Source organism: Hemiscyllium ocellatum, chromosome 15 (genome assembly GCF_020745735.1).
Source record: "Hemiscyllium ocellatum isolate sHemOce1 chromosome 15, sHemOce1.pat.X.cur, whole genome shotgun sequence".
NCBI classification, from domain to species: Eukaryota; Metazoa; Chordata; class Chondrichthyes; order Orectolobiformes; family Hemiscylliidae; genus Hemiscyllium; species Hemiscyllium ocellatum.
The window spans coordinates 54,582,924-54,600,594 of NC_083415.1; the positions used below are offsets into that span (position 1 = coordinate 54,582,924).

The 17,671-nt window shown below is 42.3% G+C and overlaps 1 protein-coding gene across 1 annotated transcript in view; it reads left to right on the forward strand.

The window, feature by feature from the left end:
* plcg1 (phospholipase C, gamma 1) overlaps positions 1-17,671 on the forward strand; it is a 178,018-nt gene that overhangs the window by 43,158 nt on the left and 117,189 nt on the right. The window contains exons 2-3 of the mRNA XM_060836480.1: positions 11,868-12,032; positions 12,767-12,860. Coding sequence (XP_060692463.1) covers positions 11,868-12,032; positions 12,767-12,860 — 259 coding nt within the window. The remainder of the gene's footprint in view (positions 1-11,867; positions 12,033-12,766; positions 12,861-17,671) is intronic.

Here is a 17,671-nt window from a genome sequence, read left to right on the forward strand (position 1 = left end):
TTGTGCTCCTCAGAGAGAAGAAGGCTAAGAGGAGATTTAATGGAGGTTTTCAGAATTATGTGTGGCCTGGATGGAATAGATAAGGCGAAGCTGTTCTCGCTCATAAAAAAGAGCAAGAGGGGATAGATTGAAAGTGATGTGTGAATGAAGCAAGGTTTTTTAAAAAAATTTCATTCCGTGAGTAGTTAGGGTATGGAATGCACCACCTGAAAACATGGTGGAGGCAGGTTCAATTCAGACATTCAGGAGATCATTGGATGTTTATCTGGTTAGAAATTGTGTGCAGGGTATGGGGAAAAGGCAGGAGATTGGCACTGGGTAATAGAACTGGTGCAGAAAATGGATTGACTGGTTTCCTTCTGCACTGTACCAATTCTGTGTTTACACAGCACCTTTCTTAAATCAAAGCACTAGGCAAGCAAAGTAGTACTTTGGAAAGGCAGTCACCATTTGTTATGTAGGAAGTAAAGCAGCCAATTTATACACAGCAAGTTCCCACAAATACCTGGGGGCTAATGGTTTTTGTCAGAGGGTAGATAATGCACAGGAGGCTGAGGAGAATTCATCTTGTCATCTTCACAATAATACCAACGGTCTCTTATGTCTACCTGGTAGAGTAGATGAACCTTCATTTAAAATTTATATGAGACAGCTTCACTCAGAGTGCTACTTCCATAAGACCATAGGACAAAGGAGTGGAAGTAAGGCCATTCGGCCCATCGAGTCCACTCCGCCATTCAATCTGGCTGATGGGCATTTCAACTCCACTTACCCGCATTCTCCCCGTAGCCGTTAATTCCTTGTGACATCAAGACATTTAGCATCCATCAGCTTTATACTAAAATGTCAGCCTAGATATTGCATTCAAGCCCTGTGAAGGAAGATCTCAAGTCCTCTAACCTTCTGAATTCGGAGCACAAATGCTACCTACAGTGCCATAGATGATGCTGGTTCACCTATGCACTAAAGGAGCTGAATTTTTGCAAATGATTTGGACTGAAACAGAAGAATAATGCTGTCATTTGTGGTTACAAAGTATTTTTTAAATTTGTATGCTGGCAACAACTTTGTTTGTCTCTGGGCCCAAGAGAGCAGAGAAATATTTCCATTGGGAGTTGACTTGCTTGCGCAGTGTGCAGGGAGTCTCATATATCAGTTAGAACTCTCTCTAAAGAGAGGAGTTCCCTGCCAGAACTTTTGGAAAACCTCCTCTATGACAAGCCTGGTATAATTTATTGGAACTATGAATGAGGCTGTTTTTGTGTTCTGGTGGCTTATATAGATGTTGACAGCGACACTGACTGGCTGTGATGCCCTTCTGGTAAATTGGATCCTGATGTGAGTATGGAGCCTGAAGAAATCGGAACAACTGCCTGGCAGCCTTTAATCAGAGATTATTTTGCAAATTTGTCTGGCAAGTATCTGTATTCAGTAGATTGTGAGGTGCTGGTGTAAGGCAGACAAATGCTTGCTGCATTCCATGACACAGCCTCACCGTCACAGGGAGAAGCTTGAAATTTTCTGCCTGAAACTTTAACCTGCATTTCCCCTCTGGTTTACCACCCATGGCCCTCCGTGCCTTGCACATTGTAGATTGCCCAGGTTTACAGATGTTCCTAATAATATTTTGGGAAAGCAGCATGAATTTCTGAGGTGGGAATGTTCTGTCCTTGTTATTGCTGCACTTCAAGGAGTTTCAGAAGGGATCAAGAATGAGACAGATGGTTTTAAATTAATTGGAAAAAGAAACAGGTGTGATGGAAGAGAAACGTGTTTATGCAGTGAGTAATTAAGATCTACAATGTGCTACCTGGAAGTGGAGTATGAATCGAGGCATTCAAGAGAGCAGTAAATGATGATTTGAGTGGAAACAACGATAGGGTTAAGAGGAAAAGGCAGGAGGATGGCACTAAGTCTGTTTGCTCATTCAGAGAGCCAGCATTGACTTGATGGGCCAAATGGCCTTTTTCTGCACTCTGATTCTGCAAGTTTACACTTATCATGCCTTCTCCTCCAGTTATATATTGAAAGCACTTGCACCATTTATACAATTGCCAACCACTGCACCATTTATACAATCGCCAACCATTACACCATCCTGACTTCCCACAGACCATCACTTAAAAACAAGTAAACGACACCATTTGTTGTCACAAACCTCTGCTACAAATGGGTCACTTAAAATGTGCTGACTCATGTACAGTTCAGCACTAACTTTTAAAACTTGGTTTTCTTATTCCTGGCTATATCTAGTCAGCATCTCACTCTGCAATATAAATAGCTAAATGTTAGAAACACAAAACATAAATAGCAGAGGGCAGCCTTATCTCTCATTAAATCTCTCTGCTGATTAAAAGCTGTCTGCAGTCACCACCACCACCTCATTTGAAAGAAATCATGCATTTCAATAGCTCCTTCCACAACCACCAGACATCCCAAAACTTACTAATGAAGGACTAGTTTGGAGTCAAGCTGACATTGTAACATTGGAAATAATGTAGCAAATTTGTGCATAGCAAGCTCACAAAAACAGTAGTGTGATAAATGATAAAACAATCTGATTTTGCGATGCTTAATAAGCGATCGATATCGACGAAGACACTGGGGAAACCTCCCCTGCTCTTCAGCTGGGTGCCTGAATTGTTTTCATAGGCCAACCTGAAAGCACAGGTAGGAGCTCGGTTTCTCATCTCATCCAAAAAGAGATCACCTCTGCTACAGCTTCCCCTCAAGCACTGGAGTCTCAGATGTGATTTTGTTTTCACATTCAAGATCTAGAGTGGGATTTGAACCGACGACCTTCTGACTCAGTGTGCTACTTAGTAAGCCACAGTTGATACGTATTGTTGCCAAGTGTACAGAGTGCTAATGGGAGGGGAGTAACGATCACATGGTCTTATCGCTGGACTGTTAATCTAGAGAGGAGACAGTGAGGACTGCAGATGCTGGAGATCAGAGCTGAAAATGTGTTGCTGGAAAGGCGCAGCAGGTCAGACAGCATGCAAGGAGCAGGAGAATCGACGTTTCGGGCATAAGCCCTTCTTCAGGAGCCTCCTGAAGAAGGGCTCATGCATGAAATGTCGATTCTCCTGCTTCTTGGATGCTGACTGACGTGCTGCGCTTTTCCAGCAACACATTTTCAGTGTTAATCTAGAGACCCAGGTAAGGTTCTGGGAACTCTGGTTCAAATCTTGCCCTGTGGGACAGGGGCCCTGTTATGGCACGATAGTAGTGCCTCTACCTCTGAGCCAAGATGACTAGGTTCAAGTCAAGCCTGATGTCTGAACAGGTTGATTAGAAAATATCCAGAGAGCTGATGGGAAGTGTAGTGCAGTGGTAGCGTCTCTACCTTTGGACTAGAAGGTCAGCCTTCAAGTCCCACTTGCTCTGGGGATGTGTAGTAACATCTCTGAAGGGGTTGGTTAGGAAAATATCTAGCGAGCTAGTGGAGATCTCCGTGTGCTTTTATTTTCTCTGCATTTGAGGTGAGCTGGACTACCACTGCCGCAGATTCTTGGCTCGCTGAGAGGAGTTTTGTGGTGGAGTGGCTAGCATTCCTAACATTGAGGAAGAAGAAGCTCCAGGGTAAAGTTGCCTACTGCAGGGCCATGCAGCAACTGAACTGCCCTAGCATGGCTAGCCCTTCTATGTGGTGGGGTCTGTAAGAACTTTGTCAGATAGTCTTTATGCCTTGTTTTCTTCCAACAGCCTTGCTGTCATTGAAGAACTGTTGGTCATTTGTTAGACAAGGCCTCCTCTCCTGCTTCGTGTGCACCTCCCTTTAATCTTCCTTTTTTTTCAGCAAACATATTCTTTGTACATGTACATTTGAACTGTGCTTTGTCTGTGGTTTTGTGGCAGAGAATTCTGCTTTCTGACCATGATCTAAATAAAGACTTTTTTTTCACTTCACATTCCCTTTAATTCATTTCTGTGGTCATCTGAGACTTGTGCCCCGTGCACTCTTGTCGTTTGATGTCATGTTACTAATTGCAGGGTGCCCGGTGTCCTCTCGGACTTTTTCCAGTGTGTCCCGACACGCACAGCCAAAAGAGGCGAAGGCCTTACAGGAGGAGGTCATGTTTCTGGGGAGAAATCTGGCGAATTCTCAGAGCTGCTTGAGTTGTCAGCTGACCCCAGCAGGAGAGGAACAAAGCAGCCTCTGTTGTAGGCGCAGACATCTGCTGAGACCAGATCCCTGGCAGCCAGAGCTGTCGATTGCAATGGATGTTAATTCATTCCTCCTATGAATCAGGCATCCCCTTACTGCCAGGGTCTCCCTGGTCAATACACAAGCCAGCTGAACGTCGGAGGATATCCCCACCCACCGCAGTCCAGTTTAGAGTGATATGTCAGACTCAGCTGATACTTTTCCTTGCAGATTCCAGCATCTGCAGTAATTTGCTCTTGCCTTTCCTTGTGCAGCTCATATTATGTGCTTCCCCATTTAAGAGCAATTGCACTGTGCAGTCCGAACCATGCCAAACCCTTTTCATCATTTTGATCCAAACATTGTTTACACACACTGACACTTTTCTATCTCTGTCACAGCCCAATCAGTAGCACCCTTGCCTCTGAGTCAGAATGTTGTGACTTTAAATCCCACTTCAAGAGCTTGGGTTTATAATCTAGGCTGACACTCCTATGCAGCACTGAGAGTTCTGTACTGTCAGGCTGACTGTCTACCAGTTGGGATGTTAAACGAAAGCACTGTCTGTCCCTTGGCTTACTGTTAAAGACCCAATGGTGCTGATTCAAAGGAAAATTAAAGGGCATTTCACCCTGGCGTCCTGACGAATCTTTATCCCTTAACCAACATCATTAAAATAGATGACCCAGTCATTAGGTAATTGTTGTTTATGGGAAACTGTTGTTCACAAATTGGCTGTTGCATTTTCAACATTACTACAGAGGCAACATGTCAATGCTACTTCAATGATTGTAAGGTGCTTTGGAATACCCTACAGTCATGAAAGGTGCAACATACATTTATTTCAGATTATGCTGGTATGTAAGAACATGGAACAGAAATAGATCATTCAACTCTGTTTCATGTTTCATTTAGATGATAGGTTGATACATACTTTACCTTCATCAACCTACCTTAGTTCCATAATCCTTGGTGCCTTGTCTTACAAAATATGGCCAACCCATTTTTCTGGGTAAACTATTGATTGCATTTATTGAACTGTCATTCTGTTACTCCACTCCCAGGGCTGAACTAACTACCCTTAACTTCTTGGGTCAACTCAGGGCACATTTCAGGAGTGTGAAAGATCACTCTCCAGTCACCTGGATGAGTACAGCTCCAATGTCACTCAAGAGGCTCGACACCATCCAGGACAATGCAGCACATTTAATTAGCACCTCATCCATATCAACACCATATTCACTCCCTTCACTCCCAGCACATTGTGGTTTCAGTGTGAGTATCTACAAGATGCACAGCAACAACATATCAAGGCTCCTTCAACAGCATTTCCGACTTGTACTTCTGAGCAGTCGAGATTGTAAGTGCAGCAAGTTCACCTCTAAGACAGAAACCATCCAAACTGGAAATAAATCACTATTCCTTCACTGTTGTTACGATACGACAGTGAAACTTTCTGATAATTAAACCAAACACCTAGAAAAGCTCACTTTGCCTCATCACCTGTTAAAGTATGAGTGACAGAGAGCTCCCAAATTCCACTATTTAAAGAAAAAACTTTTTTCTTTAACTCTTAGAAGTGAACATTAAACAACAACTATTTACAACTCTAAGCCTCTTTTCTGTTAAATGTTTGTTATCTGCCTCCAACTCTGTAACAATATAATGTTCCTATAAATGCCCCTATTAAAATTACATCAACTTAATTTTCAAACCCTACAAGTGGCCATCATCTCTGGTATCTGTCTCCCTCTGGCCAAAGATCTCCCTGGGTCGTCTTCGGTCTTTTGCTGCAAAGATATTTCACGTGAAAAGGGTAACTTTGATAGGGAGTGTTTTGCTAGCAGATATTCTGACAATGGCAGTCGGTCACTCTCTCTGGCTAACTCTCCAAAATGTCGGTTTCTTTTATTCCCCAAACATCGGGTTATCTCATTGGTCCAGTGTTGTCAAAACAGTAAAATTCAAATTCAATTGTGTTTTAGTATCCTGGGGCATAATTTAAACTGGTTAAGTTTGAACTGTTGTAAAAACCTAGCAACCAATAATCAGGTATTTGTTTCACAGCCAAATGTTATGTATTTTCAAATTTCCAGTACACTCTGAGATTGCTCGTCAGTCACGTGACAGGTGTCTGCATTCACTCTCTCCAAAAGGTACAGTACACACCCTTCAACTTCATAACACTGTCACGGGGTCAAAATCTTGGAACTTGCTCCCCAATAGTGCTGTGGTTGTACATACACAAGAAGGCACTTGCAACTCTCTTTTCAAGAACATTTGGAATGGGCAATCCTGCAAATAAATGAATTTTTAAAAATTTCACAACATAACAGTTGATAAAACCGAGCTGTGGTTACCAATATCTCAAGATGCTGATCCTTAAGTGATTTAATTTATCAGCTTCTGATATTGATTTGAGCTCCCCATGTAGTATTGCAAAGTGAACTTGTGGATAAGATCTTCCTGATAGTTGACATTAATATCTTTACACTGTTTATTTGTTGATCATTCCACTTGAATAAAAAGGAATGGCAGTCTTGTAGGGTTAATTTTTGTTCAAATTAATCTCCCAGTGTAGTTTTGCAAACAATAATCTCTGATCTAAAGATTTCCTTTTTATTTTTAATGAATTCTGTTATGAGCAGGGAATTTCCCTCATGTCAAAGGTTGTCCTCCAAGAAATCTGCATTCCTTCAAATCTGACTTCTTATGTAATCCCCATGTGTTTGGTGTTAGTTGTGTATTAGCCACGTTTGCTTATAAGTGGGTGGTTGGCACGAACTGGGTATTCACTTGTGCTCCTATAAATCTGGGGTAAATTCCCATCTCAGATGTGATGAACACTGAGTATGTTATTAATAAAAATAATTCTAAATAGGAACTGACTGAAATGGCAGGTATTTGGTGAGGAGGTGCATGTTGTTAATATGTATCTTTGTAAATAAAAGTTTATGAAACATGTAAAGATTAGGCTCCAGTTCTATCCTTCAGGACAATCTGTAATACAGCACTTGGCTCCACCACTGGTGGCATTGTGTTCTGCCATCTTCAGCTTTAGAATTCCTTACCTAAATCTTTTGTCCAGTCCACTCCAAGCTCCTTCCGCCCTTAAAACATTGGCCAGTGGTCCACATGTCTCTTTCCTTGACTCAGTGTCAGTTCTAGTCAGATGAGGCTCCTGGGAATGTTTGCTGTATTAAAAACACCATATCAGTTTAAATAATAGAATCCCTACAATGTGGAAACAGGTCCAACAGGTCCACACCGACCCTCCGAAAGATAACCCACCCAGACGCATTCCCCTACCCTATAATCCTATATTTATCCCTGATTAATGCACCTAATCTATACATCCCTGAATACTGTGGGAAATTTAGCATGGTCAATTTGCCTGACCTGCACATCTTTGGATTGTGAGAGGAAAGCTGAAAATGTGTTGCTGGTTAAAGCACAGCAGGTTAGGCAGATTAGGTGCTGCCTAACCTGCTGTGCTTTAACCAGCAACACATTTTCAGCTCTGACCTCCAGCATCTGCAGACCTCACTTTTTACTATTGTGAGAGGAAATCAGAGCATCCTGTGGAACCCCACGCAGACACGGGGAGAATGTGCAAACTCCACACAAACAGCCACCTGTGGCTGGAATCAAACCCGGGTTGCTGGTGCTGTGAGATAGCAGTGATAACCACTGAGACACCATGCCACCCATATCATTACAATGTAGTTGTATTTGATTAGAAGCAAAATCCTGAAACAACTTGGTAACAGAAAGCAAGGAGGAGAGGGATGAGGAAATGGATTGGCATGCACATAACACAGGACTGGATTTAAATGAAATTCAATGCCTGGACACAGTAGTACAGACTAGAAATTGGATGAATTCAACATAACCATAGATGAGAAAGATTATTCAATCGCACCTTAATTCCTACATCCCCTCAACTAACACTTGGTAGAATTGAAATATTCCTTCTTCACTAATTTTTTCCTCAACTTTACCAACCATTCCAAAAAAGGACAAGGTTAGTGGGTTTTGAAAGTTCAGCCATTAACCTGAAAGACTGCAATTTTGCTTTTCCCGACCTGAACAGTCTGATCCCGTAGCTGCATGTTGGCTAACTTAACTTGATCAGTCACCCTGTTTGTGCAATCTCCAATCAGTCTCCCTCTGACAATAACGAAGGAATGAGATTACAAAGAAGAAATAAGTGGTGTATGAGATTTTTTGCGAAGATACTATGCAAGCTGATTTTATACAAATGTTGGTGTGTTAAGGAGAGTGCATTGGGAAATAAATCAAACCTTGAGATGTTGAATGACATTTTTAAGCCGGCTCTCACCATGTCTTACAATAACGCAACTTTGGTTTTCTTTGTGTTTCGGAGATTTCCTCGAAGTGATTAGAACAGTCTGGAGGAAGGGTTAGATCCAGTTTTCCACATAAATGGAATGATATTCTGTTCAAGGAAACGTTGTAAGCAGTGACTCAGTATAGGTAGTCTCTTAGTCAGGAAGTTGTAGGCTCAGCTCTCTCTCCAGAAATGTGAGCCCTTCCAGTACAATGCTGAGGGCTGCCGCACAGTCAGAGACACCATTCGTCTGGTGCAATGTTAACCATCTGCTATCTTTGATGGAGCTATAAGGTGGCACTATTTAAAGAAGAGTGGAAGTATTCTCCTTATTGTACTAACCACCAGCCTGCATCAAAACAAGCTGATAGCTTCAACATTGTAGTTTGTGGGATCTTGCTGTGCACAAACTGGCTGCTGCATTTCCTCATTACAACAGTGACATGCAAAAGTGCTTCATGGTCTGTCGTGTACTTTGGGAGTTGCAAAAACTGCCATAGAAAAAGAATCCTTTCTTTTCTCTTTTTCTCCGTTTTACCTTCCTTCTTTCCAAAATACAACAGCAGCTTATATAAAACCTTTAAGGTAATGAAATGTCCCAAAGCTCTTCACAGGACCATTTTAAAGAATAATGTGGCAAAAAGCTACGAGTAAGCAATATTAGTTTTTATGTTGTAAAAAGTGACTTAAAGCCGGAAATGGAGTGGAGGGCTGAAGTGAGTTCCAGAGCTTGGGGCTTTGAGGGACTGGAGGCAGAGTCACTGGTGGTGATGGAGATGGTCAAGAGGGCAGGATGACAGGAACACAGATACATCACGGGGTTATGGGCTGAAAGAGATTACAGAGATATGGAGGGACAAAGCAACAAGAGGGATTTGGAAACAAGTCTGAGGAATTTGAAAGCAAGATTTTACTCTTGAGTAGAGTGTAACGTGTGTAAGAGTAAATGCCCTTTAATGAACACAGACATGATGCAGGAGTTAAGATATGGACAGTAAAGTTTTAGATGACCTTAAGTTTAGGGAGGGTTGAATGTGAGAGTACAGCCAGGTGTGGTTAAGGCTAGTGAAGTCTGGAGGCAACGAAGGCATTGATGAGAGTTTCAGCAGCTGATGAACCAAGACAGCAATGAAGATGGTTATTGACGTGGAAATAGCTGGTCCTAGTATTGGCATAAACCTACAGTTGTGACGATGCTGCTCCTTTTTCAGAGAGGTTGTAAAAGACATAGACTCCGAAAAGTCTAAGTTGAAGGGTTTTAGGGTCAGTTTGATTATAGCTAACAGATGCTGCCTTAGGCTACAGGCTTTTAAGTTTTAAAAAAATTGCACAATGAACGTCAAGTGGCGAGTTCTCACAGTTCAGCTTTTCTCTGGTTTGGTTTGGTTTTACCACAGTAGTATCGTAAAAAAAAGCTGCTGGACCCAAAGAAGCAGACCCATGCTGATCTCTCTCTGACTTCTCTCTTGTAAGATCCTGTGTTTCATTTAGTACCAAGGGGTGTTCATGGGGATTGTTGCAAGTATTGGGAGCAACATCATTATATTGGGATAATCTGTTGGGTTTTTGGAGAATTTAAATTATTCTGTATTCTGTTGTCTTTTGTTTCTTTCGGTAATCTTGTAAATAAACTCTGTTTTGTTTAAAACTAAGTGATTTGACCCGCAGCATTTTTCCCTGGAATATCCTCTTTCCACCTGCTTAAAACAACTAGCAGTGTTACGGCCTGGGCTACCTTCTTGAAATGTTTAGAGGGGGTCTGGCCTGGTCCATAAAAATTCATCTCAGGACCAAACGTGACACCAAGTTTGGAAGCAGACTGGCTTCATCGCAGACTGTTGCCAGGAATAGAGTCAACATTTAAGGAATAGAGTTTGGAAGATGGGATCAAACATAATGGTTTTCCCAAATGGAGAGAATTCAATACAGGATGTTGGCGAAGCGGTCTAATAATGTAGCAGCTATGAGAGAGTCAGGAGACGTGGGACAGCAGGGTGTCGACAGGTAAATGTGAAAACTAGCACTGTACTTTCAGGTGCTTTTACAAAATGGCAGCATGTATCTGAGAAACAGGATGGAGCCAAGGAGACACTAGCTGTAATGGTAAAGGATTAGGAAGCAAAGTCACGACAAATGACTTTCTGGCTCCGATTAGCAATGTAAGAATGGAAGCAGCGAGAGCTGTCCCATCAAGCTGGAATACAATGTTCAGGTTTTGGCGGAAGAGGTGGACAAGATGAGCTCACAGACTGCACAAGGAGAGTTCCTATCTATACAAAGGTATAGGTTTTGTATGGGGGTGGGGGGGTGTATATTGGTAGATGTTTAGTCAGATGGGATAGTGCAAGGAAGGATTTGGCAGAGGCAACTCTTCAGTGACAAAGAAGTCCTCACATGTTTTGGGCACAAGGATAAAAGAGAAAGAGTATTCAAAAAGATAGTTTACAATTGATAAAAGAAGCTGGACGTTCACTTTCCATTCCACGGCAATCCTAGGATAAAGAGCTTTTGTTTTTTAGCTGAGATCAGGGCCAACTGATGTTTTAAGAGGCTTAGCCCAGATCTGGGCAGTGAATGGCTAAACCAGTTGCCCACCATATTCCACCAAGTATGCACTCCGTAGATCTGAGAGTTGTACTGGGGACTGCAGCCATGGTGTCTTGTGACAGTCTCACAGGAGAGGTTAATTTTTCTTTATAGCATGAGTTTGGAGAGTCTTGAGACATTAGCAGTGGTGTGGTGCCTCAGTAGTTAACACTGCTGCCTCACAATGCCAGGGACCCAGATGCAATTGCAGCCTCAAGCTGTGTGGAGTTTTGACATTCTCCCCATGTCTACATGGGTTCATTCCGGATACTCTGTTTCCTCCCACAGTCCAAAAATGTACAGGTGAGGTGGATTGGCCACACTAAATTGCTCATGGTGTGTAGACTAGGTGGGTTACCCATATGGGGTTTTAGGTTGGGGAATGGGACTTAATAGCCTGAATGGCCTCTATCTCTACTATAGGATTTCTATGATGTCTACTATATGAAAGGCACTATATCGATGAAAGGTGTTATTGTTACTGTACATCATTTCTTCTTCTCATCCTCCATCTGTAGACTTAAATACTATTCCTTATCAATATTGCCACAAGGCATTAATCCTGTTTAATTTTCAGCTTTATTGATGTATTTTCCACCCCAGTGCCCTGAAAAACTTTACCCAAATGAACAACTGTATCACTTCTTAAACCTAGTCACTCTCAAACAGCCTGCCAACTGTGCTTTGAATCTTTTAGTGCATAAACCAGGAATGTATGGATGTCCTCTGAAAAGAACAATCAATGCCCTTGATTTAATTAATCCTTTTCTTCTCTTCCAGTTGATATTCGGGAAATCAAAGAGATTCGTTCAGGAAGAAATTCCCGGGATTTTGAACGATACCAGGATGACGCAGCCAGGTCTGATATATCCCGGTCCGATTTAGCTCACTGTTTCGTCATTCTCTATGGAATGGAATTCCGGCTAAAGACCCTCAGTCTCGCAGGTAAATTCTAGAAGATTTGCAAAGTTCCTTTGTATGCTTGGATTCGATCCAGGATTGGTCTTCTTCCAGTTCACAGTAGCACTACATGCACTGCAATAGTTTTAGCTCCAAGCTCTTCATATTTGCGTTCTTCGTTTTATGATGATTTTTCTCATCCTCTTCAGCTCATCTTGTGACACACTGTCACACCGCGATCAGTACATGGCCTGGTCTTTATCTGACATTCTCTATGGTTACCAATTGATGGCCAAGGTCCATAGAGATGGTAGACATCAAGAGAGAATTAGGTGAACAGAGCATACTTGTAAACAAATGTTCTCTCTTGTCTAATCACCTTGGGACAGCAGAGCCTGGGAACTTGCCATTGATACGTACCAGCTTCTTGAGTACAGTATATTATAAAGTTAATGACCTTTCTGGAAGACTAATGCAATATTCTCACAGTGCCAGGAACTGGCTCCTGAGTATTTTAAACGAGTGAACAACATGTCAATGTTTATTAGTGCAGGTCTAAACTGCTGGAAAGGACAATTCTGTTCCAGTCAGCTAGCCAAGCAATCTGGCAATTGCAGAGTCGATATGAATGAGTGATTCACTGACTTATGTTCAGTCAAATTGCTTGATTGCGTGCAGATGTTGGACTAGTGGGACACATTAACCTTCTATGCTCAGCCAGTTTTCGAGAATACTACTGTTCTCCTTCTCACGCTCTCCTCCTGTCACGCTCTTCACAGCTACTTCCGAAGAAGAGATGAACATGTGGATAACGGGGCTGAACTGGCTTCTCACAGACACTATGAAATCGCCAACACCACTTCAGATAGAAAGGTAAAAAAAAACAGGCTGTCCATTTGGATCAATCACACAGGCTATGTGTTGGCACGGGATGCCTGGAGTGTGCTATTGTCTCTGTATCAGGTTGATGGAGATAATCAAAAGCATTGCATGTTTACAGCAGCTGGATTCTCCCTGGTTTGGTACCATAAGTATAGAATCGTAAGCCACAGAAGGAGGCCATTCAGTCCATTATGACAGCTGTTCGAAAGAGCTGCTCAATTATTTCCACTCTCCTCGTCTTTCCCTGTAAATGTGCACATTTATCTTTTTCAACTCTGTATCCAATTTCCTTTTGTTTCCTCTGTGCTTTCAGTAAATGTATGTTCCAGAATATCACTTTGTTAAGATGGTTAAGTGTTTAGAAACGGCTCCCAGACCCATTTCAATCCTTCACTTCACCATATATCAGTCAGTTACATGTAGCTGATTCCTGGATACTTGCAAGCTGCTCTGTAGGAGGGGCTGAGATGACTTACCCTCTGAATCTATCTTAACATTGCACAACTTGTATGCCTTACAGTTTGAATGTAAAAGTCTTTGAAAATAAGTGGTCACTATTTGATTCAAAATCAATTCAACCAATCTGAAAATTCAATTTATTTTACATTTTCATTTTGCAGCTGTATTGCTGTTACTACAAAATATAAAGAATTCAGAGCTTTTTGTTATAAAAATATCCTCAAATTATAATGAACTGATTGGTAGCCAAATTTCAATCACACGATAACAGGGTCATTATTTTGCAGTGATTAATGTACGTGTCCCCCGTATCCGCGAGTGATACATTCCAAGACTTACTGCACATGCTCGAAACCGTGGATAGTAGCATACTCTATCACTTAAATGGGAAATGTATCTCCCACCAGCCCCTTAGAAGTACTTCTGGAAGATTCAATATAATATTTTCGGGCCGCGGTAACCCGCGGATAACTGAAACCACGAAAAGTGAATCCACGGATACGGGGGTTCTCATTCCATTTATTTGGCATGGAAATCTTGGATTGTTACTTTTGTTTTTCAGAATTACGTTTCTTATAATGGGATACAATGCAAAGACATGTATAAGAAATAGGGTCAGGAGTAAACAATAGGTTCCCTTGGACGTACCTGACCATACAACAATAATATATCTGATCTTTGACCACCATTATCCACAAAGCACAACACAGGAGTATGATGGAAAGCTCCCCATTTGCCTGGATTCAGATCCAACCACACTCAAGTTCAGCACCATCCATAAAAAAGCAGCCTGCTTGATTGGCATCCTTACCACCAACATAAATATTCACTCCTCCATCAACGTAGTGGCAGCAGTGTGTACCATCTAGTAGATGCACTGCAACAATTCACCAAGGTTCTTTCAGCAAATTCTTCCAAATCCAGGAACTCTACCATCTCCTAGGACAAAGGCAGCAGATTGTGTGGGAGCACCACTCTTCAAGCCACACACTATCCTGACTGAGAACCACTTCACTGTTCCTTCTTCTTCATTGTGTCCCAATCCTGAAGCTCCCTTTCCAGCAGCATTGTTCTTGAGTAGAACTGAGTGACATGCAGGGGCAGCACAATGTTCAGTTCCAGCCTCAGGCGACTGTCTGTGTGGGATTCCTCTGGGTGCTCCAGTTTCCTCCCACAATCCAAAGATGTGCGGGTTAGGTGGATTGACCACACTAAATTTCCCACAATATCCAGGGACGTGCAGGCTAGCCATGGATTAGCCATGGGATGTGCAGGATTACAGGGATTGGTCTGGAAGGGATGTCCATCAGAGGATTGGTGTTGACTCGATGGACCAAATGGCCTGCTTCCACATTATAGGGATATTATGATTTCCGAGATCAATTAACAATCAAGCATATTCAGAGATCAGATTACTCCTGACTAATGCACCTAACATTATGGGCAGTTTAGATGGCATTCACCTGACCTGTACATCTTTGGATTGTGGGAGGATATCAGAGCACCCAAAGGAAACCCATGCAGACACGGGGAGAATGTGCAAACTCCACACAGTCAGTCGGCCGAGACGGGAATTGAACACGGGTCCCTGGCACAGTGAGGCAGCAGTGCCTACCCACTGTGCCACCCACCACCCTGCAACAGTTAAGAGTCAACCTGTTGTTTTTAGACCAGACTGGATAGAGATAGCAGATGATCCTTCCCTGGAGGATAAACGTGAACCAGATGGGTTTTGAAAGTCAAACCGATACTTGTATTCTCCCCATTCCTAATATTAGTTTGGAGTATTAATGGAGTTTGCACATTCTCCCCAGCACTGCTGCTTCACAGCACCAGAGACCTGGGTTCAGTATCAGCCTCAGGCGACTGTCTGCGTGGGTTTCCTCTGGGTGTTCCGGTTTCCTCCCACAATCCAAAGATGTGCAGGTTAGTTGAATTGGCCATGCTAAATTGCCCATAGTGTTCAAGGATGCGTAGGTTAGGTGCATTAGTCAGGGGAAATGTAGAGTAATAGGGTAGGGGACTGGGACTGGGTGGATCTCTCTTCAGAGGGTCGGTGTGGACTTGCTGGACTGAAGGCCTGTTCCCACACTGTAGGGATTCTATGATAATTTATTTAATTAATTGTATCCAAGTTCCCTAGTTGCTGTGATGAGACTTAATCTTGTCTCTGGATCTTAATCTTGTCCTGGATGACAAGTCCAATCACAATTATTATGCCATCATGCCTTTTGGTATTCAAGCCCTTAATGTCATTCAACAACAAAAAAAACACAGTAAGTCTCTGTTCTGATCATTTTCAATGGACTCTGCAGCAACAGTCACTAGAAGGTGATTTGAAACAGGAAATTTTATTGATCTTTGACCATTTCCATCCCAAAGGTTGTTGAGGTGAGATTTAATGTTCCCTGAAGCAATTCTGGCTGAGGTGAACATAGTTGAGGGGATCAAAGATGGAATCCAGTTTAACATAGAAGACTCTGTGTTCTTCATTTCTCCTTCAGAAGAAATTTTCTGAAGAAGCTTCCTGCTGAATTGTTCTAATAGTTTAAGCACCTCAATCTTCAAGGGAATACAAGCCAAGTTCATGCATCGTTTAAGCCTGCAAGTCACATTCAAATAATACAGCAGCAGAACACTGTAGATGCTGGAAATCTGAAACAGAAATGCTGGAGGAACTCATCAGGTCTGGCAGCACCTGTGGAGAGAGAAACAGAGTTAATGTTTTGAGTCCCAATATGGTTCTTCTTGAGAACTTTATTTCAAGTAATATGGTAATATTTTACTTACAGTTTGGTTTCCTTAATCAGAAAGTTATTTCCTCAGTCAGGTTTTTGATATAAAAGCATTTGGACCCACCAGAGTATTGGAATAATTAGCAGAGTATCCGTAATGGGTGAATTCAGTGTAGACATGGTGGTTTGTACAAGTTTGGACACATTTCCCTGGCTTTGAAGTAACGACTCACTAATCTGCACAGGCTTGTGTTCACTTCCTGGGAGATCTGCGGCAGCCAGTATAAGCTTGTACAGACTTCCTGTCATGCCATCAATGCTAACTTGAACCACTCACAATGAAACAGAAGGAAATCAAGTTACTCTGCATGAGCAACATTTGTGTGATTTTGTTGGCATCTTCTAAGGATTGCAAGAGAGCATATCTACAAAGGTGACATTGTAATTTTTTTACTCAACTGCAAATGTGTTGCTGGTCAAAGCACAGCAGGCCAGGCAGCATCTCAGGAATAGAGAATTCGACGTTTCGAGCATAAGCCCTTCATCAGGAATGTTTTTAACAACTGAATGACTGCTTATTGGCTTCAGTCCCACCCTTCACCACCTCCCTTTCACAAATGAAACATTCACTTGTGAATTAACATCTGCCAGGAGCTGGGATGAAATTCACAAATTTAATTCACCTCACATGCATTTTTATGCATTGTGATGGGGGTTTTGGCGGGGGGGGGGGGGGGGGTTGATCACAATAGGTGACTATCAGCAGTCACGCTGTCAAAAAACTAAGACTTGGAGATGCCAGTGTTGGACTGGGGTGGACAAAGTTAAAAATCACACAATACCAGGTTATAGTCCAGTAGGTTTATTTGGAAGCACTAGCTTTCAGAGTGCCACTCCACCAGGTAGTTGTCTCCCTCATCTCCGTCACAACCACCTAATGAAGGAGCAGTGCTCCAAAAGTTTATACTATAGTCCAGTAGGTTTATTTGGAAGCACTAGCTTTCAGAGTGCCACTCCACCAGGTAGTTGTCTCCCTCATCTCCGTCACAACCACCTAATGAAGGAGCAGTGCTCCAAAAGTTAGTGCTTCCAAATAAACCTGTTGGACTATAACCTGGTATTGTGTGATTTTTAACTTTGTCCACCCCAGTCCAACACTGGCATCTCCAAGTCTTAGTTTTTTGACAGCGTGACTGCTGATAGTCACCTATTGTGATCAACCCCCCCCCAAAACCCCCATCACAATGCATAAAAATGCATGTGAGGTGAATTAAATTTGTGAATTTCATCCCAGCTCCTGGCAGATGTTAATTCACAAGTAAATGTTTCATTTGTGAAAGGGAGGTGGTGAAGGGTGGGACTGAAGCCAATAAGCAGTCATTCAGTTGTTAAAAACATTCACCCTCTCACCCAACAACTGTTTCAGTCTGCTTCTATTTGTAGGGCCCAAGTGGATCCCCATTTACTGACCATTACCTGACCAAAACAATTAATTGAACAGTGACAGTGAGTGACACTAAGCTGTTCTCTGCCTCATCACTGTGCCAAAGTTGGTGCAGAAAATGGGAATGAAGTATTTGTCCACTAGCATTCCTAATACTTGTGATT